At 41.5% G+C, this 25,000-nt stretch overlaps 2 protein-coding genes across 2 annotated transcripts in view; both read left to right on the top strand.

The window, feature by feature from the left end:
- Positions 1 to 1,468: 1,468 nt before the first annotated feature.
- Positions 1,469 to 17,289, top strand: iqcb1 (IQ motif containing B1; the record flags this gene model as incomplete). The annotated part of the gene is made up of 14 exons (XM_079236775.1): positions 1,469 to 1,574; positions 2,495 to 2,636; positions 2,970 to 3,087; positions 3,267 to 3,342; positions 9,858 to 9,957; positions 12,581 to 12,753; positions 12,860 to 12,963; positions 13,064 to 13,182; positions 14,636 to 14,702; positions 14,795 to 14,870; positions 15,075 to 15,241; positions 15,680 to 15,817; positions 15,911 to 16,139; positions 16,963 to 17,289. The coding sequence occupies 14 exons, from the start codon at positions 1,469 to 1,471 to the stop codon at positions 17,220 to 17,222; spliced, it is 1,875 nt and encodes a 624-aa protein (XP_079092901.1). The 3' UTR covers positions 17,223 to 17,289.
- A 4,280-nt stretch (positions 17,290 to 21,569) lies between these two features.
- The window catches only part of LOC306752803 (protein EFR3 homolog B-like), a gene marked incomplete at both ends in the record, with an annotated part of 24,688 nt that continues 21,257 nt past the window's right edge, over positions 21,570 to 25,000 (top strand). The window contains one exon of the mRNA XM_079236609.1: positions 21,570 to 21,861. Coding sequence (XP_079092735.1) covers positions 21,570 to 21,861 — 292 coding nt within the window. The remainder of the gene's footprint in view (positions 21,862 to 25,000) is intronic.

Raw genomic sequence — 25,000 nt, 5'->3', positions numbered from 1 at the left:
ACGATACCGGTGCCTAAACGGTGCCTAAACCCATACTTTTTTATTGCCAAGGCAATTTTTTTTCTTCAAATTGAACAATATATTAACTGTTTAAAGTATACTATAGATATAAATAAATAAGTACATACAAAACACACTTCAAACCACAGCTTCAAACCTTTTAACTTCAAACTATAAAAATATATATTTAAAAAAGAACAGACACCAGCATCATGGCCTGATGGGACCGTGTGCAACAGAACTCAGACTCTGTTGATCCTAAAACTGCTGCTTTATGGACTACACGTCACCATTAATATCAACTGGAGAGATTTGTTCCATCAAGCCGAGGACGACGTTCAAAAGCTCGTGCTCGTGTCTGCAGCGATCTCTGTGTGCGCGCGCTGTGTGTGTGTGTGTGTGTGTGTGTGTGTGTGTGTGTGTGTGTGTGTGTGTGTGAGCGCTGGAAGCCCCGCCCCCTCCAGCCCCGCCCCCTCGAGCCCCGCCCCCTCGAGCCCCGCTCTGCATGCAGGCAGACAGAGAGCAGAGCAGCAGTGAGCTCTGATCCGCTATTTTAATAATCGTTTTTAGCGTGCGGGCACCGCGCTACCTTTTTAGTATCTATATACCGAGCAACTTTACAGAGTAGTGTAAAAAAAAAAGTATTTAAATCGGCTCAGGCACCGGAAGGAAGCACCGAAATCTGCGTTGCTTTTCGGTCCGGTAGGTACCGGACGTGTTGGAACCGGTGCCAGTATGGCACCGGTTCTCGGTACCCAACCCTACTCCTCACTCATCAGTGCATTCACGGACATGCCCCCCCAATACCTAAAAGAACTACTCACCCCCCAGACCTCCTCATTCAACCTCCGTTCTGCAAACAAAAATACCCTCCAAGTCCCCAGAACCAAGCTCCGCACTATGGGCGATCGGGCCTTTTCCTCTGCAGCTCCCAGGCTGTGGAATTCCCTCCCCGACCATCTGAGGGCTCCACAGACTGCAGAGGCTTTTAAACGTGACCTGAAAACTCACCTTTTTAAGAAAGCTTACTGCTAAAATATCTTTTATGGGCTTTGTTTTTAAATATATCTTAAAAATGTTCTTGTTTTATTCTGTTCTGTAGCACTTTGAGATTGTTTAAATATAAAGTGCAATACAAATGCAATGTATAATTATTATTATTATTATGAAGCTTATTTTTTAAATATAAAACATGTATTTATGTATCTTCCATCCATCCCTCTGCACTGTTTCAGAGGGATGGATGACGTCGACGAACAGCGACGTCGTCGCAGCGTGATGACGTCACGGCGCCGCGTTACCGTAACAACAAGAGGAGCGTCGGCTCGCGCTGCTGCTGAAAGGCTGTGAACGCGCACGAGGCCTCCTTTCATCTCCAGCTGTTGCACAATACGAGCCGCTCGCGCGCGCACGCATTCACAATCACACTGCTGCTTAAAGGACGTTGTGAATGCAGGCTGTGTCCAGCATGGAGGAAGAGGAGGAAGAGGAGCTGGGGGAGCTGAAGAGGCAGCTGGAGGAAGAAGACCAGGACCCGGAGCAGAAAGTCCACCTGCTGAACCACGGCCTCAACAGTGAGACCGCCTGTCTGTCTGTAGCCTGTCTGTCTGTAGCCTGTCTGTCTGTATGTCTGTCTGTCTGTCTGTCTGTAGCCTGTCTGTCTGTCTGTAGCCTGTCTGTCTGTAGGTAGCCTGTCTGTCTGTAGCCTGCCTGTCTGTAGCCTGTCTGTGCACATACACAAATACAGGTCATTTAGCTGAGGCTTTTATCCATGACATCACATGGACTAGCGGAGCCGGGGATCGAACCACCGATCCTCTGATTGAAAGACGGGCATGCTAACCACTGAGTAACAGTCATCCCTGTGGACTGTGAAATACACTCATTAATACGGGAACACGAGTAAATATAAAGATTAATGTATAAGATGAAATAATACATAAGTAAACATGTTGACACATTAAGATACAACAAGACAGCAGTATCTGCTGTGTATTATCATGCTGTATGGTAGAGATATACTGTGTATTATCATGCTGTATGGTAGAGATATACTGTGTATTATCATGCTGTATGGTAGAGATATACTGTGTATTATCATGCTGTATGGTAGAGATATGCTGTGTATTATCATGCTGTATGGTAGAGATATACTGTGTATTATCATGCTGTATGGTAGAGATATGCTGTGTATTATCATGCTGTATGGTAGAGATATACTGTGTATTATCATGCTGTATGGTAGAGATATGCTGTGTATTATCATGCTGTATGGTAGAGATATACTGTGTATTATCATGCTGTATGGTAGAGATATACTGTGTATTATCATGCTGTATGGTAGAGATATACTGTGTATTATCATGCTGTATGGTAGAGATATACTGTGTATTATCATGCTGTATGGTAGAGATATACTGTGTATTATCATGCTTCACGTCCATAAGCACACAGGAAGCAGCTGACGTCTCCTTCCCGTCTGTCCGCCACTCAGAGCTGCAGACAGACAGGCAGCCGGTGAAGTCCGGCTTGTACCTGAGCGGCGTCCTGAGCCACTGCGTCCTGCTCCTGTCTCGGGCTCCCAGAATGCCGAGGGGCAACTGGGGCGCCATCGCCACGCTGGCCCAGCTCACCAGGTGCTTTACTGTTATTCATTATTAATTATACTTTAACACCTCAGTTTATTCTTGTTTGTTGTTTTTGTTTGAAGAAAAAAATATTCATACTCTATGAATTATGTTTATTTGTGGTATTTCTAGTGATAGTTTAACATTTCAGGACCCTAATCATTTTAAATATTAATTTTCTAAAATGTCAAAAACATTTTAATGAATACATTTTAATTTTCTTTAGTCAACATCATTTTATACAAATAAACAAAACAATTATTTTGATATTATATTCTCTTTCAAATTATTCATTTTGTTGTCTGTGTACCCGTCTATCTTTGTACCTGTCTGTCTGTGCAGCTCCTGTTGTGTGGGGCTGGATCCTGGGAGATGTTCACAGGCCTTTCATAGGCTGTTCCTGCCTTCACTCATGGACGGCCTCCTCTCATTGGCCAGTCAGCTGATGAGGCGGGCAGAGGTGAGACGCTGGCTTCATCCTCCTCCTCTTCCTCCTCCTCCTCTTCCTCCTCAAAACATTTTAACGCAGAAAAAACATGCATTTTTAATGTTGAAGAGTGTGAAGTTAATGTCTCTCTCTCTCTCTCCCTGTCTCTCTCTCTCTCCCTGTCTCTCTCTCTCTCCCTGTCTGTCTCTCAGGGCCTGTCTCTCTTCAGGAAGGTGATGGACTCAGTGTGCTGTCTGCTCAGATCTCACTCCTGTCTCACCACCCAGGGTCAGCCCCTTCTGCTGGTTGATCACTTGACTGATGTCTGTGTTAATCCGCCACTGAAAATAGTCCTTTAGTCCTTTATTCCTTTAGTCTTTTTTTCCTTTAGTCCTTTATTCCCTTCGTCCTTTATTTCCTTAGTCCCTTAATTCCTTTATTCCTTTATTCATTTATTCCTTTAATCCTTTATTCCTTTAGTCCTTTATTCCTTTATTCCTTTCGTCCCTTATTCCCTTATTCCTTTTGTCCTTTATTCCTTTAGTCCTTTATTCCTTTAGTCCTTTAGTCCTTTAGTCCTTTATTCATTTATTCCTTTAGTCCTTTATTCATTTATTCCTTTAGACCTTTATTCCTTTAGTCCTTTATTCATTTAGTCCTTTATTCCTTTAGTCCTTTATTCATTTAGTCCTTTATTCCTTTAGTCCTTTCTTCCCTTAGTCCTTTCTTCCCTTAGTCCTTTATTCCTTTATTCCTTTAGTCCTTTATTCCCTTAGTCCTTTATTCCTTTAGTCTTTTAGTCCTTTAGTCCCTTAGTCCTTTATTCCTTTAGTCCTTTAGTCCTTTATTCATTTAGTCCTTTTTTCCTTTAGTCCTTTAGTCCCTTTGTCCTTTATTCCTTTAGTCCTTTATTCCTTTAGTCCTTTAGTCCTTTATTCCCTTAGTCCTTTATTCCTTTATTCCTTTAGTCTTTTAGTCCTTTAGTCCCTTAGTCCTTTGTTCATTTATTCCTTTAGTCCTTTAGTCCTTTATTCCTTTAGTCCTTTATTCCCTTAGTCCTTTATTCCCTTAGTCCTTTATTCCTTTATTCCTTTAGTCTTTTAGTCCTTTAGTCCCTTAGTCCTTTGTTCATTTATTCCTTTAGTCCTTTAGTCCTTTATTCCTTTAGTCCTTTAGTCCTTTATTCATTTATTCCTTTAGTCCTTTATTCCTTTAGTCCTTTATTCCTTTAGTCTTTTATTCCTTTAGTCCTTTATTCCTTTAGTCCTTTATTCCCTTAGTCCTTTTTTCCCTTAGTCCTTTATTCCCTTAGTCCTTTATTCCTTTATTCCTTTAGTCTTTTAGTCCTTTAGTCCCTTAGTCCTTTATTCCTTTATTCCTTTATTCTTTTATTCTTTTATTCCTTTAGTCCTTTATTCCTTTAGTCCTTTAGTCCTTTATTCCTTTAGTCCTTTATTCATTCATTCCTTTAGTCCTTTATTCATTTAGTCCTTTATTCCTTTAGTCCTTTATTCCCTTAGTCCTTCATTCCCTTAGTCCTTTAATCCTTTATTCCTTTAGTCCTTTATTCATTTATTCCTTTAGTCTTTTAGTCCTTTAGTCCCTTAGTCCTTTGTTCATTTATTCCTTTAGTCCTTTATTTATTTATTCCTTTAGTCCTTTATTCCTTTAGTCCTTTATTCCCTTAGTCCTTTATTCCTTTATTCCTTTAGTCTTTTAGTCCTTTAGTCCCTTAGTCCTTTGTTCATTTATTCCTTTAGTCCTTTATTCCTTTAGTCCTTTATTCCTTTAATCCTTTATTCCTTTAGTCCTTTATTCCTTTATTCCTTTAGTCCTTTAGTCTTTTATTCCTTTATTCCTTTAGTCCTTTATTCCCTTAGTCCTTTTTTCCCTTAGTCCTTTATTCCCTTAGTCCTTTATTCCTTTATTCCTTTATTCCTTTAGTCTTTTAGTCCTTTAGTCCCTTAGTCCTTTATTCCTTAATTCCTTTATTCCTTTAATCCTTTATTCCTTTAGTCCTTTATTCATTTATTCCCTTAGTCCTTTAGTCCTTTATTCCTTTATTCCTTTAGTCCTTTATTCCCTTAGTCTTTTATTCATTTAGTCCTTTATTCCCTTAGTCCTTTATTCCTTTATTCTTTTATTCCTTTAGTCCTTTATTCCTTTAGTCCTTTAGTCCTTTATTCCTTTAGTCCTTTATTCATTCATTCCTTTAGTCCTTTATTCATTTAGTCCTTTATTCCTTTAGTCCTTTATTCCCTTAGTCCTTCATTTCCTTAGTCCTTTATTCCTTTAGTCCTTTATTCATTTATTCCTTTAGTCCTTTAGTCCTTTAGTCCTTTATTCATTTATTACTTTAGTCCTTTATTCCTTTAGTCCTTTAGTCCTTTATTCCCTTAGTCCTTTATTCCTTTATTCCTTTAGTCTTTTAGTCCTTTAGTCCCTTAGTCCTTTGTTCATTTATTCCTTTAGTCCTTTAGTCCTTTATTCCTTTAGTCCTTTATTCCCTTAGTCCTTTATTCCCTTAGTCCTTTATTCCTTTATTCCTTTAGTCTTTTAGTCCTTTAGTCCCTTAGTCCTTTGTTCATTTATTCCTTTAGTCCTTTAGTCCTTTATTCCTTTAGTCCTTTAGTCCTTTATTCATTTATTCCTTTAGTCCTTTATTCCTTTAGTCTTTTATTCCTTTAGTCCTTTATTCCTTTAGTCCTTTATTCCCTTAGTCCTTTTTTCCCTTAGTCCTTTATTCCCTTAGTCCTTTATTCCTTTATTCCTTTAGTCTTTTAGTCCTTTAGTCCCTTAGTCCTTTATTCCTTTATTCCTTTATTCTTTTATTCCTTTAGTCCTTTATTCCTTTAGTCCTTTAGTCCTTTATTCCTTTAGTCCTTTATTCATTCATTCCTTTAGTCCTTTATTCATTTAGTCCTTTATTCCTTTAGTCCTTTATTCCCTTAGTCCTTCATTCCCTTAGTCCTTTAATCCTTTATTCCTTTAGTCCTTTATTCATTTATTCCTTTAGTCTTTTAGTCCTTTAGTCCCTTAGTCCTTTGTTCATTTATTCCTTTAGTCCTTTATTTATTTATTCCTTTAGTCCTTTATTCCTTTAGTCCTTTATTCCCTTAGTCCTTTATTCCTTTATTCCTTTAGTCTTTTAGTCCTTTAGTCCCTTAGTCCTTTGTTCATTTATTCCTTTAGTCCTTTATTCCTTTAGTCCTTTATTCCTTTAATCCTTTATTCCTTTAGTCCTTTATTCCTTTATTCCTTTAGTCCTTTAGTCTTTTATTCCTTTATTCCTTTAGTCCTTTATTCCCTTAGTCCTTTTTTCCCTTAGTCCTTTATTCCCTTAGTCCTTTATTCCTTTATTCCTTTATTCCTTTAGTCTTTTAGTCCTTTAGTCCCTTAGTCCTTTATTCCTTAATTCCTTTATTCCTTTAATCCTTTATTCCTTTAGTCCTTTATTCATTTATTCCCTTAGTCCTTTAGTCCTTTATTCCTTTATTCCTTTAGTCCTTTATTCCCTTAGTCTTTTATTCATTTAGTCCTTTATTCCCTTAGTCCTTTATTCCTTTATTCTTTTATTCCTTTAGTCCTTTATTCCTTTAGTCCTTTAGTCCTTTATTCCTTTAGTCCTTTATTCATTCATTCCTTTAGTCCTTTATTCATTTAGTCCTTTATTCCTTTAGTCCTTTATTCCCTTAGTCCTTCATTTCCTTAGTCCTTTATTCCTTTAGTCCTTTATTCATTTATTCCTTTAGTCCTTTAGTCCTTTAGTCCTTTATTCATTTATTACTTTAGTCCTTTATTCCTTTAGTCCTTTATTCATTTATTCCTTTAGTCCTTTATTCCTTTAGTCCTTTATTCATTTAGTCCTTTATTCCTTTAGTCCTTTATTCCCTTAGTCCTTTATTCCCTTAGTCCTTTATTCCTTTAGTCTTTTAGTCCTTTAGTCCCTTAGTCCTTTGTTCATTTATTCCTTTATTCCTTTAGTCCTTTATTCCTTTATTCCCTTAGTCCTTTATTCCCTTAGTCCTTTATTCCTTTAGTCTTTTAGTCCTTTAGTCCCTTAGTCCTTTATTCCTTTAATCCTTTATTCCTTTAGTCCTTTATTCCTTTAGTCTTTTAGTCCTTTAGTCCCTTAGTCCTTTGTTCATTTATTCCTTTATTCCCTTAGTCCTTTATTCCTTTAGTCTTTTAGTCCTTTAGTCCCTTAGTCCTTTGTTCATTTATTCCTTTATTCCTTTAGTCCTTTATTCCTTTAGTCCTTTCGTCCTTTATTCATTTATTCCTTTAGTCCTTTATTCCTTTAGTCCTTTATTCCCTTAGTCCTTTATTCCTTTAGTCTTTTAGTCCTTTAGTCCCTTAGTCCTTTATTCCTTTAATCCTTTATTCCTTTAGTCCTTTATTCATTTATTCCCTTAGTCCTTTATTCCCTTAGTCCTTTATTCCTTTAATCCTTTATTCCTTTAGTCCTTTAGTCCTTTATTCCTTTAGTCCTTTATTCATTCATTCCTTTAGTCCTTTATTCATTTAGTCCTTTATTCCTTTATTCCTTTATTCCCTTAGTCCTTCATTCCCTTAGTCCTTTATTCCTTTATTCATTTATTCCTTTAGTCCTTTATTCCTTTAGTCCTTTAGTCTTTTATTCCTTTAGTCCTTTATTCCTTTAGTCCTTTATTCCCTTAGTCCTTTATTCCCTTAGTCCTTTATTCCTTTATTCCTTTAGTCTTTTAGTCCTTTAGTCCCTTAGTCCTTGCTTCCTTTATTCCTTTATTCTTTTATTCCTTTAGTCCTTTATTCCTTTAGTCCTTTAGTCCTTTATTCCTTTAGTCCTTTATTCCTTTAGTCTTTTAGTCCTTTAGTCCCTTAGTCCTTTGTTCATTTATTCCTTTAGTCCTTTAGTCCTTTATTCCTTTAGTCCTTTATTCCTTTAGTCATTTATTCCCTTAGTCCTTTATTCCTTTAGTCCTTTAGTCCTTCATTCCTTTAGTCCTTTATTCCTTTAGTCCTTTATTCCTTTATTCATTTAGTCCTTTATTCATTTATTCCTTTAGTCCTTTATTCCTTTAGTCCTTTATTCCTTTAGTCCTTTATTCATTTATTCCTTTAGTCCTTTATTCCTTTAGTCCTTTATTCATTTAGTCCTTTATTCCTTTAGTCCTTTATTCCCTTAGTCCTTTATTCCCTTAGTCCTTTATTCCTTTATTCCTTTAGTCTTTTAGTCCTTTAGTCCCTTAGTCCTTTGTTCATTTATTCCTTTAGTCCTTTAGTCCTTTATTCCTTTAGTCCTTTATTCATGTATTCCCTTAGTCCTTTATTCCTTTATTCCTTTAGTCCTTTAGTCCTTTATTCCCTTAGTCCTTTTTTCCTTTATTCTTTTATTCCTTTAGTCCTTTATTCCTTTAGTCCTTTATTCCTTTAGTCCTTTAGTCCTTTATTCCTTTATTCCTTTATTCCTTTCGTCCTTTATTCCTTTAGTCCTTTATTCCTTTAGTCCTTTTAGTTCTTTATTCCTTTAGTCCCTTCGTTCTTTAGTCCCATAGTCCTTTAATCCTTTTTTCCCTTAGTCCTTTAGTCCCATAGTCCTTTAGTCCTTTTGTCCTTCAGTCCTTTATTCCCTTTAGTCCTTTGATAATGTTTTTTTTAATAAAGGGGCAGTGCACATTAATAAAAACATTTCTGTTAAAAGTGCGAGAGTTTTAAGGGTCATTACGACGGGGGTTTAAACGGACATTACAATATGGGAAGTTTAAAGGTTTAGAGGGACATTATAATAAGGGTGGTCTAAAGGGACATTACAAAAAGGGAGGTCTAAAGGTACATGACGATAAGGGAGGTTTGAAGGTACATTACAATAAGGGAGGTCTAAATGGTGCATTACAATAAGGGAGGTTTAAAGGGACATTACAATAAGGGAGGTTTAAAGGTGCATTACAATAAGGGAGGTTTAAAGGTGCATTACAATAAGGGAGGTTTAAAGGGTCATTACAATAAAGGAGGTTTAAAGGGACATTACAATAAGGGAGGTCTAAAGGTAAATTACAATAAGGGAGGTTTAAAGGTACATTACAATAAGGGAGGTTTAAAGGTACATTACAATAAGGGAGGTCTAAAGGTACATTACAATAAGGGAGGTTTAAAGGTACATTACAATAAAGGAGGTTTAAAGGTTTAAAGGGACATTACAATAAGGGAGGTTTAAAGGTACATTACAGTAAAAGAGGTTTAAAGGTTTAAAGGTACATTACAATAAAGGAGGTTTAAAGGTTTAAAGGGACATTACAATAAAGGAGGTTTAAAGGTACATTACAATAAGGGAGGTCTAAAGGTACATTACAATAAAGGAGGTTTAAAGGTACATTACAATAAGGGAGGTCTAAAGGTACATTACAATAAGGGAGTTTTAAAGGTACATTACAATAAAGGAGGTTTAAAGGTACATTACAGTAAGGGAGGTTTAAAGGTACATTACAATAAGGGAGGTTTAAAGGTACATTACAATAAGGGAGGTTTAAAGGTACATTACAATAAAGGAGGTTTAAAGGTACATTACGATAAGGAAGGTTTAAAGGTACATTACAAAAAGGGAGGTTTAAAGGTACATTACAAAAAGGGAGGTTTAAAGGGACATTACAATAAGGGAGGTTTAAAGGTACAATACAATTAGGGAGGTTTAAAGGGACATTACAATAAGGGAGGTTTAAAGGGACATTACAATAAGGGAGGTTTAAAGGTACAATACAATTAGGGAGGTTTAAAGGGACATTACAATAAGGGAGGTTTAAAGGTTCTTCTCTCTGCGCCTCCAGTCCTCAGCTCAGTCCACTACGAGCAGATCCAGATGTGTGATGACATCACTGTGTGTCTGCTCTGTGTCCAGATGTGGATTCAGACCTGCACAGCCAGCAGGTAAGACACACACACACACACACACACACACACACACACACACACACACACACACACACACACATGCCGTTTGGTTTGTGCCTTTGTCTCTGTTTAGTTTGTCTCTTTGTTGCTGTTTGGTTTGTCTCTTTGTCTCTGTATGGTTTGTCTCTTTGTCTCTGTTTGGTTTGTCTCTTTGTCTCTGTATGGTTTGTCTCTTTGTCTCTGTATGGTTTGTCTCTTTGTCTCTGTTTGGTTTGTCTCTTTGTCTCTGTTTGGTTTGTCTCTTTGTCTCTGTTTGGTTTGTCTCTTTGTCTCTGTTTGGTTTGTCTCTGTTTGGTTTGTCTCTTTGTCTCTGTTTGGTTTGTCTCTTTGTCTCTGTATGGTTTGTCTCTTTGTCTCTGTATGGTTTGTCTCTTTGTCTCTGTATGGTTTGTCTCTTTGTCTCTGTTTGGTTTGTCTCTTTGTCTCTGTTTGGTTTGTCTCTTTGTCTCTGTTTGGTTTGTCTCTTTGTCTCTGTTTGGTTTGTCTCTGTTTGGTTTGTCTCTTTGTCTCTGTATGGTTTGTCTCTTTGTCTCTGTATGGTTTGTCTCTTTGTCTCTGTTTGGTTTGTCTCTTTGTCTCTGTATGGTTTGTCTCTTTGTCTCTGTATGGTTTGTCTCTTTGTCTCTGTATGGTTTGTCTCTTTGTCTCTGTTTGGTTTGTCTCTTTGTCTCTGTTTGGTTTGTCTCTTTGTCTCTGTTTGGTTTGTCTCTTTGTCTCTGTTTGGTTTGTCTCTTTGTCTCTGTTTGGTTTGTCTCTTTGTCTCTGTTTGGTTTGTCTCTGTTTGGTTTGTCTCTTTGTCTCTGTATGGTTTGTCTCTTTGTCTCTGTTTGGTTTGTCTCTTTGTCTCTGTTTTGTTTGTCTCTTTGTCTCTGTTTGGTTTGTCTCTGTTTGGTTTGTCTCTTTGTCTCTGTATGGTTTGTCTCTTTGTCTCTGTTTGGTTTGTCTCTTTGTCTCTGTATGGTTTGTCTCTTTGTCTCTGTATGGTTTGTCTCTTTGTCTCTGTATGGTTTGTCTCTTTGTCTCTGTTTGGTTTGTCTCTTTGTCTCTGTTTGGTTTGTCTCTTTGTTGCTATTTGGTTTGTCTCTTTGTCTCTGTTTGATTTGTCTCTTTGTCTCTGTATGGTTTGTCTCTTTGTCTCTGTTTGGTTTGTCTCTTTGTCTCTGTTTGGTTTGTCTCTTTGTCTCTGTTTGGTTTGTCTCTTTGTCTCTGTTTGATTTGTCTCTGTTTGGTTTGTCTCTTTGTCTCTGTTTGGTTTGTCTCTTTGTCTCTGTATGGTTTGTCTCTTTGTCTCTGTATGGTTTGTCTCTTTGTCTCAGTTTGGTTTGTCTCTGTTTGGTTTGTCTCTTTGTCTCTGTATGGTTTGTCTCTTTGTCTCTGTTTGGTTTGTCTCTTTGTCTCTGTTTGGTTTGTCTCTTTGTCTCTGTTTGGTTTGTCTCTTTGTCTCTGTTTGGTTTGTCTCTTTGTCTCTGTTTGGTTTGTCTCTTTGTCTCTGTTTGGTTTGTCTCTGTTTGGTTTGTCTCTTTGTCTCTGTATGGTTTGTCTCTTTGTCTCTGTTTGGTTTGTCTCTTTGTCTCTGTTTTGTTTGTCTCTTTGTCTCTGTTTGGTTTGTCTCTGTTTGGTTTGTCTCTTTGTCTCTGTATGGTTTGTCTCTTTGTCTCTGTTTGGTTTGTCTCTTTGTCTCTGTATGGTTTGTCTCTTTGTCTCTGTATGGTTTGTCTCTTTGTCTCTGTATGGTTTGTCTCTTTGTCTCTGTTTGGTTTGTCTCTTTGTCTCTGTTTGGTTTGTCTCTTTGTTGCTATTTGGTTTGTCTCTTTGTCTCTGTTTGATTTGTCTCTTTGTCTCTGTATGGTTTGTCTCTTTGTCTCTGTTTGGTTTGTCTCTTTGTCTCTGTTTGGTTTGTCTCTTTGTCTCTGTTTGGTTTGTCTCTTTGTCTCTGTTTGATTTGTCTCTGTTTGGTTTGTCTCTTTGTCTCTGTTTGGTTTGTCTCTTTGTCTCTGTATGGTTTGTCTCTTTGTCTCTGTATGGTTTGTCTCTTTGTCTCTGTTTGGTTTGTCTCTTTGTCTCTGTATGGTTTGTCTCTTTGTCTCTGTATGGTTTGTCTCTTTGTCTCTGTTTGGTTTGTCTCTTTGTCTCTGTATGGTTTGTCTCTTTGTCTCTGTTTGGTTTGTCTCTTTGTCTCTGTTTGGTTTGTCTCTTTGTCTCTGTTTGGTTTGTCTCTGTTTGGTTTGTCTCTTTGTCTCTGTTTGGTTTGTCTCTGTTTGGTTTGTCTCTTTGTCTCTGTATGGTTTGTCTCTTTGTCTCTGTTTGGTTTGTCTCTTTGTCTCTGTTTGATTTGTCTCTTTGTCTCTGTTTGGTTTGTCGCTGTTTGGTTTGTCTCTTTGTAGCTGTTTGGTTTGTCTCTTTGTAGCTGTTTGGTTTGTCTCTTTGTAGCTGTTTAGTTTGTCTCTTTGTCCCGTTTAGTTTGTCTCTTTGTCTCGGTTTGGTTTGTCTCTTTGTCTCTATTTGGTTTGTCTCTTTGTCCCGTTTAGTTTGTCTCTTTGTCTCGGTTTGGTTTGTCTCTTTGTTGCTGTTTGGTGAAGCATTGTCTTTCTCTCTGCAGGGACTTCCTGTCTGAGTTGAGCGATGACTCCGTCCTCTTGCTGCTCAACGAGGCTGTCAGCCAATTGGCCGTCAGCTCTGACTCTTCAGTGGGCGGGGCCTCCATCAGACTGATCATCCTCATGGCCAATCAGCAGGAGCTCCGGGTCCAGCCCCTCCTCCTCAGCTTCAGAGGTTAGAGGTTACACATATTGATATATTTGTTTAAATCACATTAATAACAGTTGAATGATTATTGGGTCCGAAATACTGAAAGGTCAGAGGTCCTCCGTCTCTGCAGGTCTGGACAGCCTATTGGACAAAGACTGGACTGGGCGGGGCTTTGACCAGGATGTGGATCAGCTGATCGCACTCATCCAATCTGACACGAGGAAGCGTCCACAGGTCTGTCTGTCTGCCTGTCTGTCTGCCTGCAGCCTGTCTGTATGCCTGTCTGTCCTTCGTCTGTCTCTGTTGACCTCTGACCCCGTCCCTCTGTGTGTAGGCGTATACTGAGCGTGTGCGGGCGGCGTGCGTGATCCAGGCGGCCTGGAAGTCTTATCAGACCAGACGCAGAGTGAAGAGCCTGAACAGAGCGGTCAGTTCGCTGCAGAGGAGATACAGGTACCTGTCTGTCTGTCTGTTGACTAATTGATTATTTAAAAACTAGGGCTGGGCAAAGTTGAAAAAATTTAACTGATTAATCGCATGATTTTTCTGCTAATAGCGATTAATCGCATTATGCTCCAAATTCAAGTAAAAACTAGTGTATTGCACGCTTTTATTTTAAAGTAATGTTATCAGAACAATATAACACTCTGGAGCAACAGCAAGTTAACAACAGTATATACATCTAAAATATATGCTAGGGAAGAAAAAAAAGATGTATTTTTATTTTAATGCTTCTATATGACTGGTCATTCAATTAAATATTGTATTAATTTTTCAGATGTTATAGACTATTTTATTCCAATGTGAAACAGCTTAATATCATACTGAAGAAGAAACATTTGTCTTTTATCAGGAAACAACATAAACAGTCTGTTCAGTAGTAAGGGTCCCTGTGAGGGACAAACTACTCCTTCTTTTGTCATGTTCAGTAGTAAGGGTCTCTGTGAGGGACAAACTACTCCTTCTTTTGTCATGTTCAGTAGTAAGGGTCTCTGTGAGGGACAAACTACTCCTTCTTTTGTCATGTTCAGTAGTAAGGGTCCCTGTGAGGGACAAGCCCCTCCTTCTTTTGTCATGTTCAGTAGTAAGGGTCCCTGTGAGGGACAAGCCCCTCCTTCTTTTGTCATGTTCAGTAGTAAGGGTCCCTGTGAGGGACAAGCCACTCCTTCTTTTGTCATGTTCAGTAGTAAGGGTCTCTGTGAGGGACAAGCCCCTCCTTCTTTTGTCATGTTCAGTAGTAAGGGTCCCTGTGAGGGACAAGCCCCTCCTTCTTTTGTCATGTTCAGTAGTAAGGGTCCCTGTGAGGGACAAGCCCCTCCTTCTTTTGTCATGTTCAGTAATAAGGGTCCCTGTGAGGGACAAGCCACTCCTTCTTTTGTCATGTTCAGTTTGTTGCTTACCTTAAAGATGTATGTTAAAGACCAGCAATTGATGAACTTCATTCGCGCGCATACATAAACCGCCTTCAAAGTAAAAGCAGTGCCGTTATATTGCATTCATTGCGTGCATCTTATTTATTTATTTCTCTTTTTTGATTGACCTCATGCGGGCCGGACTGAGAGAGCCGTAAGATGCCCAGGTCTGAACTACGCCGTCTGGGAGAGATTTAAAGTGCAGCACCTGTGAGCGGCAGCATTAAGCCCCTCCAATGCACAAAACAAAAACTGAGTTAATGCATGATCAAATAATTAACGCCGTTAATAGTTTTTAATAGTGCCCAGGCCTAATAAAAACTAATTAAAGTACAATTTTTTTCAGCTATATTTGATTCAAAAGTAAACATCAGATTTCATAAACCATGTTTTATGTGTCACAAGTAACCAAAGCTGAGAAAGTACCATGGGTGTGTACTTTTCAGTACACAGATGTGTACTTCAGTCCAGTACTTGAAGTAAATGTGTGTCAGGGCTCGGAGGAGGAGGCAGCAGGAGGAGGAGGAGGAGCAGCGATGGGAGGAAGAGCTGAAGTATCAGGTGAGAGTAGTACTTCAGTCTGAGTACTCTTACTGTACTGATTGAAGTATTGTAGTAATGTGTGTGTGTGTGTGTGTGTGTGTGTGTTTTAGGTGTGTGTGAGGCGTCAGCAGGCGAGGAGGGAGTTCCACCAGAAACAGAGAAAACTGCTGCAGCTACTTCCTCCTGGTACACACACACACACACACACACACACACACACACACACACACACACACACACACACACACACACACACACACACACACACACACACACACACCTGAGTGAGACATGTGAATCCTAAATCTAAGAAATATTTCAGTTGAGCCTCAAACTGAAGCTCTGTGTGTGTGTGTGTGTGTGTGTGTGTGTGTGTGTGTGTGTGTGCAGACCAGGTGCAGCCGTACCTGCAGGAGTGTGAGCGCCGGGCGGCTGTGGTGATCCAGAGCTTCTGGAGAGGCTTCAGAGAGAGACGACGCTACAATAACAACAACAACAACAACACACTGAGACACACACATGTGCGGCAGCAGGCCGCCAGGACGCTGCAGAGAGCGGTACACACACACATACACACACACACACACACACTTGTCTTACTGTACTTGTGAGGACCCTCATTGCCACACTCTGCAATACCTAGAATGGCCACCAGGGGCTCCAGCAGCTCTGTGTCGAGATGAAGGTTCAAGGTTCTTTATTTTGCCATCAGTGCATAGAGCAACAGTCCAGACACATTGGAAGGCTTTAGGGGAGATGTAAGTAAGGGGCGTGGCCACTTTGCGTGACAGAATTCAGTTGGACTAGAAGAAAATACATTAGCTTCCCAATTATTAACCGCTTCACCTTGCTAACAAAGCAAGCTAGCGTTAGCTGCTAACTGCTCACTCTTCCCCAGCTGGCTCCGCCCTCACGTCCAAACATGGTCCCTTCTGGTTCCAAAAAACAAAAACAAAATGGCGACGACCAAGAATCACGCCGACGCTCTCTTTCAGGTGCGTCGCTTTCTGCAGAGACGACAAGCAGCGCTGGTCCCGCCCACCACGTATTTCTGGATTGGTCAGGACGGCTTGACGGACAGCCGGAGGGCGGAGCTAAAGAGACAGGTGGAGGAACACGTCTCTCGACATCCTGTAAGACAATTTAACTCCTTTGTTCTTCTAAAGAGCATGTCAACGAACATCAGCGGTCTGCCAGACATATTACCCACAATGCTTTGTGTGCAGTCGTCCCGTGTGTCCCGTCAGGAGTGCGAGCGTCTCTACCAGGAGGTGCAGCTGCTGCTGGAGCTGCAGAGAGGAGGCCAGCGGGGGAGGGGCCAGCAGCGGGGGAGGGGCCAGCAGCGGGGGAGGGGCCAGCAGCGGGGGAGGGGCCAGCAGTGGGGGAGGGGCCAGCAGCGGGGGAGGGAAGAGGCGCTGCTGGCACACACACACACACTGCTGGAGCTGCTCAGAGGTACACACACACACACACACCTACACACACACACACACACATACACACTAACCTACTCATACACACACAAACCTACACATACAAACCTACACACACACACATACACTAACCTACACACACACACATACACACACACACAAACCTACACACACACCTACATACACACATACACACTAACCTACACACACACACACACACACACCTACACACACACACATACACACACACACACACACACACAAACCTACACACACACCTACATACACATATACACACTAACCTACACACACACACCTACGCACACACCTACACACACACACACTAACCTACACACACGCACACACACACACACATACACACATACACACTAACCTACACACACGCACACACACACACACACCTACACACACACACCTACACACACACACACACACACACACATACACACTAACCTACACACACACACATACACACTAACCTACACACACACACATACACACTAACCTACACACACACATACACACTAACCTACACACACACACATACACACTAACCTACACACACACACCTACACACACACCTACACACATACACACTAACCTACACACACACACATACACACTAACCTACACACACACACCTACACACACACCTACACACACACACATACACACTAACCTACACACACACACCTACACACACACCTACACACACACACATACACACTAACCTGCACACACTCTCACCTACAGACACAACACAAACATGTGACATTATATTTTATTCTCAAACACAGTTCTCGTCTTGCCCCGCCCCCCCTCAGATGCCCCGCCTCTCTCCGTTGTCACCATGACGGACGCCGACTCCTTCCTGAGCCCGTCGGGTCACGTTGCCGCCCGCGCCCGCGCCTCCCACAATGCAGCGCTGCAGGCGAGCAGGCTGCCCTGGTGGAGGACGCTCGAGGAGACGGCCAGCGGCGTTGACACGTTTAGCCCCGCCCACCTGCAGGAGCTGGAGGCGGAGCTTGGAGGACTGTTTGTAGGCGGGGTGGACGGACTAAACCTTGAACCTGAAGACTCATGATTCCCTTCACAAAAAACCTATTAATCTCAAATCCTCAGAAGTTTAGTGACGTGTGCAGAACTATCGATCGCTCTCATTGATTATGGATCGGAGCTTGGGGTCAGGAGAGCTCAGGCGTTAGAGACGGCTGTTCATCAGGTTACTAGTCAGGAACACGAGGCCAGAGGAGAGGCGGAGCCACAAGGGAGTCAATACATCATACATGCATTTTAGAAACCAGGTGAAGGAGTGTTTGATGTGATAAATGCACCTTGTTCACCTGCACCTGAAACCCCCTCAGGTTAAAAGCTGATTTCTGAGGCCTTTGATTGACAGGTGACCGTGGAGGACAGACTTGAGACGCCAACGAAGAGCGATCACATGACACACCTGAGTTTATGTAATAAAGAACAAGATGGAAGTTTGAAGACTGAAAATGTATCAATAATAGATGATTTAATAAACTTGTTTAAAAACATTACATTTAGAAGGGTTGTTTGATAGCAAGAGTGAGTTTGTGTTTAACATGGTGGGGACACACATGTGGGGGTGAGGGGGATTCAAACTCATGACTTCCTCCATTGTGGTGAACACAACTTTAAGGTGAAAATCTTCGTCATGGTGCACAGGGACCTATTATTCCATATTCACACAAATCAAATGACCACGTTTTAAGATGAATTAAGGTAACCACAAAGGATGTGATGAACACAACTCTTCTCCTCTGCTGTGCATCGACAGCATGGGAGGAATGTTTGGCACGATAAGTGCACACCTTGTTCACCTGCACCTGAAACCCCCGCAGGGCCAAAAGCTGCTCTGGAGAAAGAATGTCGTGGAGGAGGCTTGATGGACATGTGACCATGAGGACAGACTAGAGACGCCCAACGAGAGATCACATGACAACCTGAGTTTATGTCATGAAGACCAGAGGAAAGTTTGAATTACACTGAATAGAGGATTTAACAAACATTCTTTTATCTGACCTGAATACTTTTCTCCTTTAGAGTAAAGAATGTTCTCACAACAACAATCTGCTTTCTGGAAGAGACTGACGGGTCGTCTGTCACAAACCTGTTTTAAAGCCCCTGAAGCCCTCAGGTCCAAGGCCACCAGGACCGAATGCTGAGGGATCTGTTCCAGAGAAACCAGGTTTACTCAAACCAGACCAGCCTCTAATCTGAGTGATCCACTGAAGCGTCATATCTAATAACAGCCTCATAGGAGCTCAGACGTGTTGGTTTATAATGACTCATGTCAATAATAATAATAATAATAATAATAATAATAACTGCCTCATAGGAGCTCAGACGTGGAGCTGAGGAACAGACAAGACAGGATCTGTGCAATGAGAAAATAAGCTAATAGGAAAAAATAATTATAATACATGTAGTGTGTTCGTGAAAAACAATTAAATTATGAAATAGCTATAACTTTTAATTATAAGAAAAAAAAATAAGAAAATGAAATGATTAAATAGCTATAACTTAGTGATTCTGTTCTTTAAGTGTACACAGCCTGAATGACACCTAGTGGGTTCAGAAACAGAATCTGTGTTCCAGTGACAGCAAATGAAAAGACGTCTTACAGCAAGAAGGTTGAAGAACAAGTGGAAGGAACATACTGCTGTGAATGTGAACATTATTAGTATATGGAAGTTACTACGAATGAAGTCTTTCCGTTCAAACTGTGCCTGTGATTACACTAAGACGTGCTGTTGTACTATTATTATGTTATTACTATGAGCAAAAGAAAAAAGAAAAAACAATAATAAAGGGAGTTTGGAAAACCATCACGTCATTCATTTATTCATCTTGTTTTCTTGAACCTCGTGGCCTTTAAACCCAGACTTATTAATGTAAACATTTAAATTCAAGCAGCCAATAAGATCCAGCTGATTATAACTGAGGATGAAACCAGTCAGCCATTGTGTGCATTATACGAAGACCTTTAGTTCTTGAATAGTTCTACTTAGTTCCAGTCAGAACTGATCTTCCTCAGAAAGACCGAAAGAGGAAAGAAAGAAATCAAGAAAAACAAGAAATCTATTTCACATAAAGATGGAAAGAAAAACCATGATAAGTGTTGCTAGCTAGTTAGCTACCAGATTGTAGCATGTCTGCAAGATGGCAACACAATGCCAGCACTTTGTTTGTTCTGTTAGAAGATGGATATATCTCACTGAATGTATATATAACATTACCTTTAAAGAGCAGATAAACCCCAATCCCCCCGTTGTCAGCTGAAACCCCATATAGCATGGCTATGTAGTCATGTTGTTGATGGAATCAGGCTAAATTTAGCCTTTAGCTCTTCTGGAGGGAGGTGACCTTTACGGAGACAACCTTTGTCACCATAAAATCTGCGGGGGTCTGTTGAGCTGATTTGCTTAAAACAAGCTGCACTGAAAGCAGCGCTGCAGGCTGGAAGCAGAGCAACAGAGGAAGACAGGAGCTGTGCAATGAGAAAATAAGGTAATATGGAAAAATAATCATAATACATGTACTGACTAGGGTATGGCACCGGTTTTCGGTGCCAATACGACCGGTTCCGACCGGACCGAAATGCAACGCAGATTTCGGTGCTTCCTTTTGGTGCCTGAGCCAAAACTCTTTTTTTTAACTACTCTGATGAGCCCGTCCTGGCAGCAGGTTGTGTAGCTACAGTAGCTAGCTAGCCATCAACCTTTTAACAGAGAAACGCCCACAAGGTAAACGGTCAAAAGTCTGGTTGTATTTTGCAAAAAAAGATTTGAACAACGTGACGTGCAGCAAGTGCAACAAAACAACTGCGTGTAGAGAAGAAGAGCCGAACTCTGAGAGAGAAACGCTCCGTTTCCTCCACCAAACCTCGTTGAGGAGACGTCTGGAATCTGGACGAGAAAGCTGCAGAATAGACTCCTGAACTAGAAACTCTAAACTTCCTGTTAGAAACGTCTGTTTCTCTGATGGAGGTCAACGTCAGAGCGGAGGAACCGCAGCTGACCGGCAAGAACACCGGCTGAGAAACGCTCCAATATTTATAGCTTTTAAAAATATCGTTTTCGCACCGGAATCGGAAAAAACCCAAACAATACCCATCCCTAATACTGACGGCCCACCACTGGAGGAACTGATCTAAACCCAAGCTGTGTTTGGTGTTGGACTCTGCTACACCTGGATTGTTGTGTCTTCTCTCTCTACCTCTCTCCAGTCTTCATTCAGGTGCCGCCCTGTTCCCCTCCGAGCAGCTGCAGCATGTGAGCGCACGCGGCTGGACTCAAACACCGATCAGTGCCCTGGTGGTCCGGAGGCCGGCAGATTCACACGGACCAGCCTGGTGGGCCACGCAGCAGCGAGCGAGCTGTGTGTGTTGGTGATCTCCTCTGCTCGAGTGGCAGAAGTTATTTTACTTCCATGCAGAACTTGCAAAAACATGTGAAACAAACACCAGTTGAAGCCCTGTTTGTACTTGTAGGCGTATTTGTGTCGCTTGTCTAATAGAAGTGTGTTTTTATTACAATGACGAGCTTCAAACAGTAGAAAGAGACTGAGACTGAGGAGCGCTTGTTTTCCTCCCCTGTGCAGTCAGGCTGTATTTCTAAAATATATCAGTTTACGCATGTACTTAGTTTTTTCTCCCTCAGTAATATCTGTCACGATTTCAATCCACATAGAAACTATTAAACTCAAATTCTCAGAAGTGTTCTGTGACGTGTGCAGCGATGCTGCGCGTGCAGAACTATTGATCACTCTCATTGATTATTGATCTGAGCTGCGGGTCAGAGGCTCAGCACATGTTACGTGAGCAGCCGTCTGTGTGTTGGAGAGAAACGACTGGTAGAGAGCGGCGCTGGGGTCCAGAAGGTAGGACGTGTGTTTTACTACCATGTACTTCTGTAAATACATTTATCTGACGGCAGTTACTAAAACGGTCTCTATAAGAAACAAATACATGTGTACTTTGACTTGAAACGCAATATTTATACACAGTGGTATTGCTGATACTTCTTGTCGTTCCTGACTTTGAACCAGCGCTGGAGCTTTTGCTCACATCACATGACCTTCATCTCCTCCATACTGGATTAGAAGTTGAGCTCCAATCTGAAACCTCTTGAGGAGATGCATCGAAACTTTCTGAACATTAAACTCCTAGCCTTGCATGTAAAAGTTCTTGTTGGGCAAAGTGTCATATTTGAAAAGTGTAAAGTAACTAAAGCTGTAGTTAAAAGTACAATATCTACTTCTGAGATGTGGAACATACAGTACAAGTACCTCAACGTTGGCGTTCTTGTCGGAGGAGTTAAGATGTAAAGGAATGTGTGGTGAAATGCTTTTCACTTCTCCTCCCAGTTTACCCAGAGGACTCACCTAGCCCCGTTTACCCAGCATGCCCAGTTTACCCAGCATGCCCAGTATACCCAGAGGAGTCACCATGTCCAGTTTACCCAGCATGCCCAGTTTACCCAGAGGACTCACCATGCCCAGTTTACCCACCATGCCCAGTTTACCCAGAGGACTCACCATGCCCAGTTTACCCAGAGGACTCACCGTGCCCAGTTTACCCAGCATGCCCAGGGGGCTGTCGCTGCCAAGGGCCATCGCCATCTTCACCGTACCCCAGGGTCCTCGGAGGCCGCTGCAGGACTGCTGCTCTGTGTTGGACCACCAGAGACCTGGAGGTAACAGATACTATTGCTAATAATACTACTGATACAAATAGTAATACTGACAATACTACTACTGACACTAATAGTAATACTGATGCTCTGTGTTGGACCACCAGTAATACTACTGATACCACTAGTACTACTAGCTGTCGTCATGCACGCCTGTAGCGTCAGCGCCCCCGTCCTCCACTCTCTCTCCTCCCTCCTTTTCCAGAATCTTTCGAGGTGACCCCAGACACTTCCCACTCTGTCACTCAAGAGAGAATACCGCGATACAGAAATAAAGAAGTAGATATAAAATCTACCTTTCATGGCGCCTCGAGCGTGATTGCCGATTGGCTGAAGGAGCCGTTAGTCCCGGTTTCAGACTCCATTCCATCTTGGTCGCCAAATATGTTGTGGCAAATGAAGAGATGGATAGACAGCATTCGTGTTCGGGCAACCAGCGGGGAAACGTTTATTGCTGGTTCAAGGACATAATCTTCATCCAACAAGTTCAACATTTCCAAAGAATTAGAATCCCTAAATTAGATTAATTTACCTCTATAGCGCTCCCCCGTTATCCCTGTGAGTCTCGGGCAGGCACAAAGAGAGCAACACGCTCAATTTGGTTCTTATTGCTCTTTATTTATATCGGCTGGCGTGTGCTCTTTCTGAGCGCACTCTGCTTGTCCTTCCGGCTGATTCGAAACTGCCTCAACACTTTTTTCGTCTTGGCCCGCAGGCAGGCTGCAATCACGGCGGTCTTGTCCACCTGGGGGCGCACATGCCCGCCGCCCAAGCGGTACCCCAAATACCGTACCTCCCAGCCCTAGGGAATCTGATGACACCCCACAAACATTGCATTAGACACATCGAAAAAAAACACCTCTTTTTGAGGTTCCCCTACAGAGGGTAAGAAGGGCCGCAAAAAAGCTGGAAAGCACATGGAATATTAGTTGGCCTTATGATGAAGCATGTGGGAAAGCTGGGAACCGTTGGGACTTTCGGTTGCTGAGTTATGATTTTTCAAACTTTTCCTAAATATATCTGTTGCATCTCAGTACCTTTCTTGGCCACCAGATGGCAAAGGAAAATGACACCCGGGGCAATGACTGCCTTTGGGGACTGCCATTTGGGACAACAAGTGACAATCAAAAATCTGAAGCCCCGCAGTGTCAAAATTATCCTCAATGTCACAGGCCTGCCACCAAGGACAGTGACTGACATTTGGGTTAAGACAGTAGGGATACATGTCCTGCCCATTAAATGTTATGCAAATAGGGTTTTCAGTTATAAGGGAATGAATGACATTGCAACTACATTAGTATCGGCCATACATGTCCCCGGTGTCATTCTTTTTCAAACTCAGTAATAACTCATCATATAGCCTAAACAGTCTGAAAAATGCAGGAAACATGTTAGCAGCATGCTAGAGAGTTGAAGAGAGATCATGCCCGGACTTAGGCACTCATTCCTGGGTAAATTACCAGATCAGGCTGCCCACCAGTAACTGTTAACTAACACAGGGTGGACGATAACTTCCAGGGCATGCCCAAGTCTAACTGCATCCAGGTCTCACTGCACCTTCTTGGGTGTTAGTGAAATACCCCTCTCAAAGTACCAGTGACACCGGGGGGACAGTAATTGACACCGGTTGGAACATAAGTGCAAGGGTTTGCCCAGGTATCACTACACCCAGTTCTTACTGCACCTTCTTGGGGTCATTGTTAATGAAATACCCCTCTCAAAGTACCAGTGACACTTGGGGAACGTAACTGGCAGGTATTGTCCCTTCTGACACACAGGAATTCACAAGATAAAGTGAGATTACCCAATAATCACTCAATTGACAGTAGGGATACATATCCAGCCCATATACATGTTATGGAGATGGCAGTTTTCAGTTATAAGGGAAAAATTATATTGCAACTACATTAGTATGGATCATACAATGTAGTCCCATTGTAACATCAATTCTTAGGTGCTGAACCTGCTCCCAAAGAGCCTTGTCTCTAAACCCTCTGGGGAGCTATCTTCTGTTAGCCGCATGCTAGTCAGTTAAAACAAACTGATCCTTGAAGAGAGTCCTCTGGTGTCCACTCTAGGCCAGTGTTGTGCCCAGGTTTCACTGCACCTTCTCTGGGTCAATGTTAGTGAAATACCCCTCTCAATGTACCAGTGACACCGGGGGGACAGTAATTGACACCGGGTGGAAAATTAACTGAGAGGGCACGCCAAGGTCTCACTACACCCTGGGCAAACCTGCATGCCATGTGACCCCCTTGAACCAGACCCACCTCTGGAGCTCACCCCCTAACCCGGTTCATCCTCCGACCCCGTGAACCAACACCTAAGCACACCACCCTGAGTTAAAGACCCTATCCGGCCCATTTAGATTCTCGTACCCCTGGTACGCTAGAAAAAGAGACACTCGGGACAATAACTGCCATTTGGGTTTATACAGTAGGGATAAATGTCCTGCCCATTCAATGTTATGGAGATGGCAGTTTTGGAGCTATCTTCTGTTAGCAGCATGCTAATGAATTGAAACCAAGGGATCCTTGAAGAGAGTCCTCTGACATTGCAACTACATTAGTATGGGCCATACGTTCAGTCCCATTGTACTAAACCCATTGGCGGAAATTGGCCCCGGTGTCATTCTTTTTCAAACATGAGTAATAACTCATCATATAGCCTAAACAGTCTGAAAAACGCTCATCAACACAGATATTATTGATAATACTGCTACTGGTAGTACTAGTAATACTGCTGCTAGTACTAGTAATACTGCTAATAATACTACTGGTAGTACTAGTAATACTGCTGCTAGTACTAGTAATACTGCTAATAATACTACTCCTAGTACTAGTAATACTACTGATAGTACTAGTAATACTGCTAATAATACTACTGATAGTACTAGTAATACTGCTCCTCTGCGTTATAAAGACCAGGACCCCCACTAACTAACTGACTCTGACTCTCACATCCCCAGGACTATAAAGACCAGGTATATAAAGACCAGGACTATAAAGACCAGGACTATAAATACCAGGTATATAAAGACCAGGACTATAAAGACCAGGTATATAAAGACCAGGACTATAAAGACCAGGTATATAAAGACCAGTACTATAAAGCCCAGGACTATAGAGACCAGGACTATAAA

The sequence above is a fragment of the Taurulus bubalis genome (assembly GCF_910589615.1).
Source record: "Taurulus bubalis genome assembly, chromosome: 21".
Lineage (NCBI taxonomy): Eukaryota > Metazoa > Chordata > Actinopteri > Perciformes > Cottidae > Taurulus > Taurulus bubalis.
The sequence above is the reverse complement of the archived record's forward strand: the minus strand, read 5'-3'. Positions and strand labels throughout refer to the sequence as shown.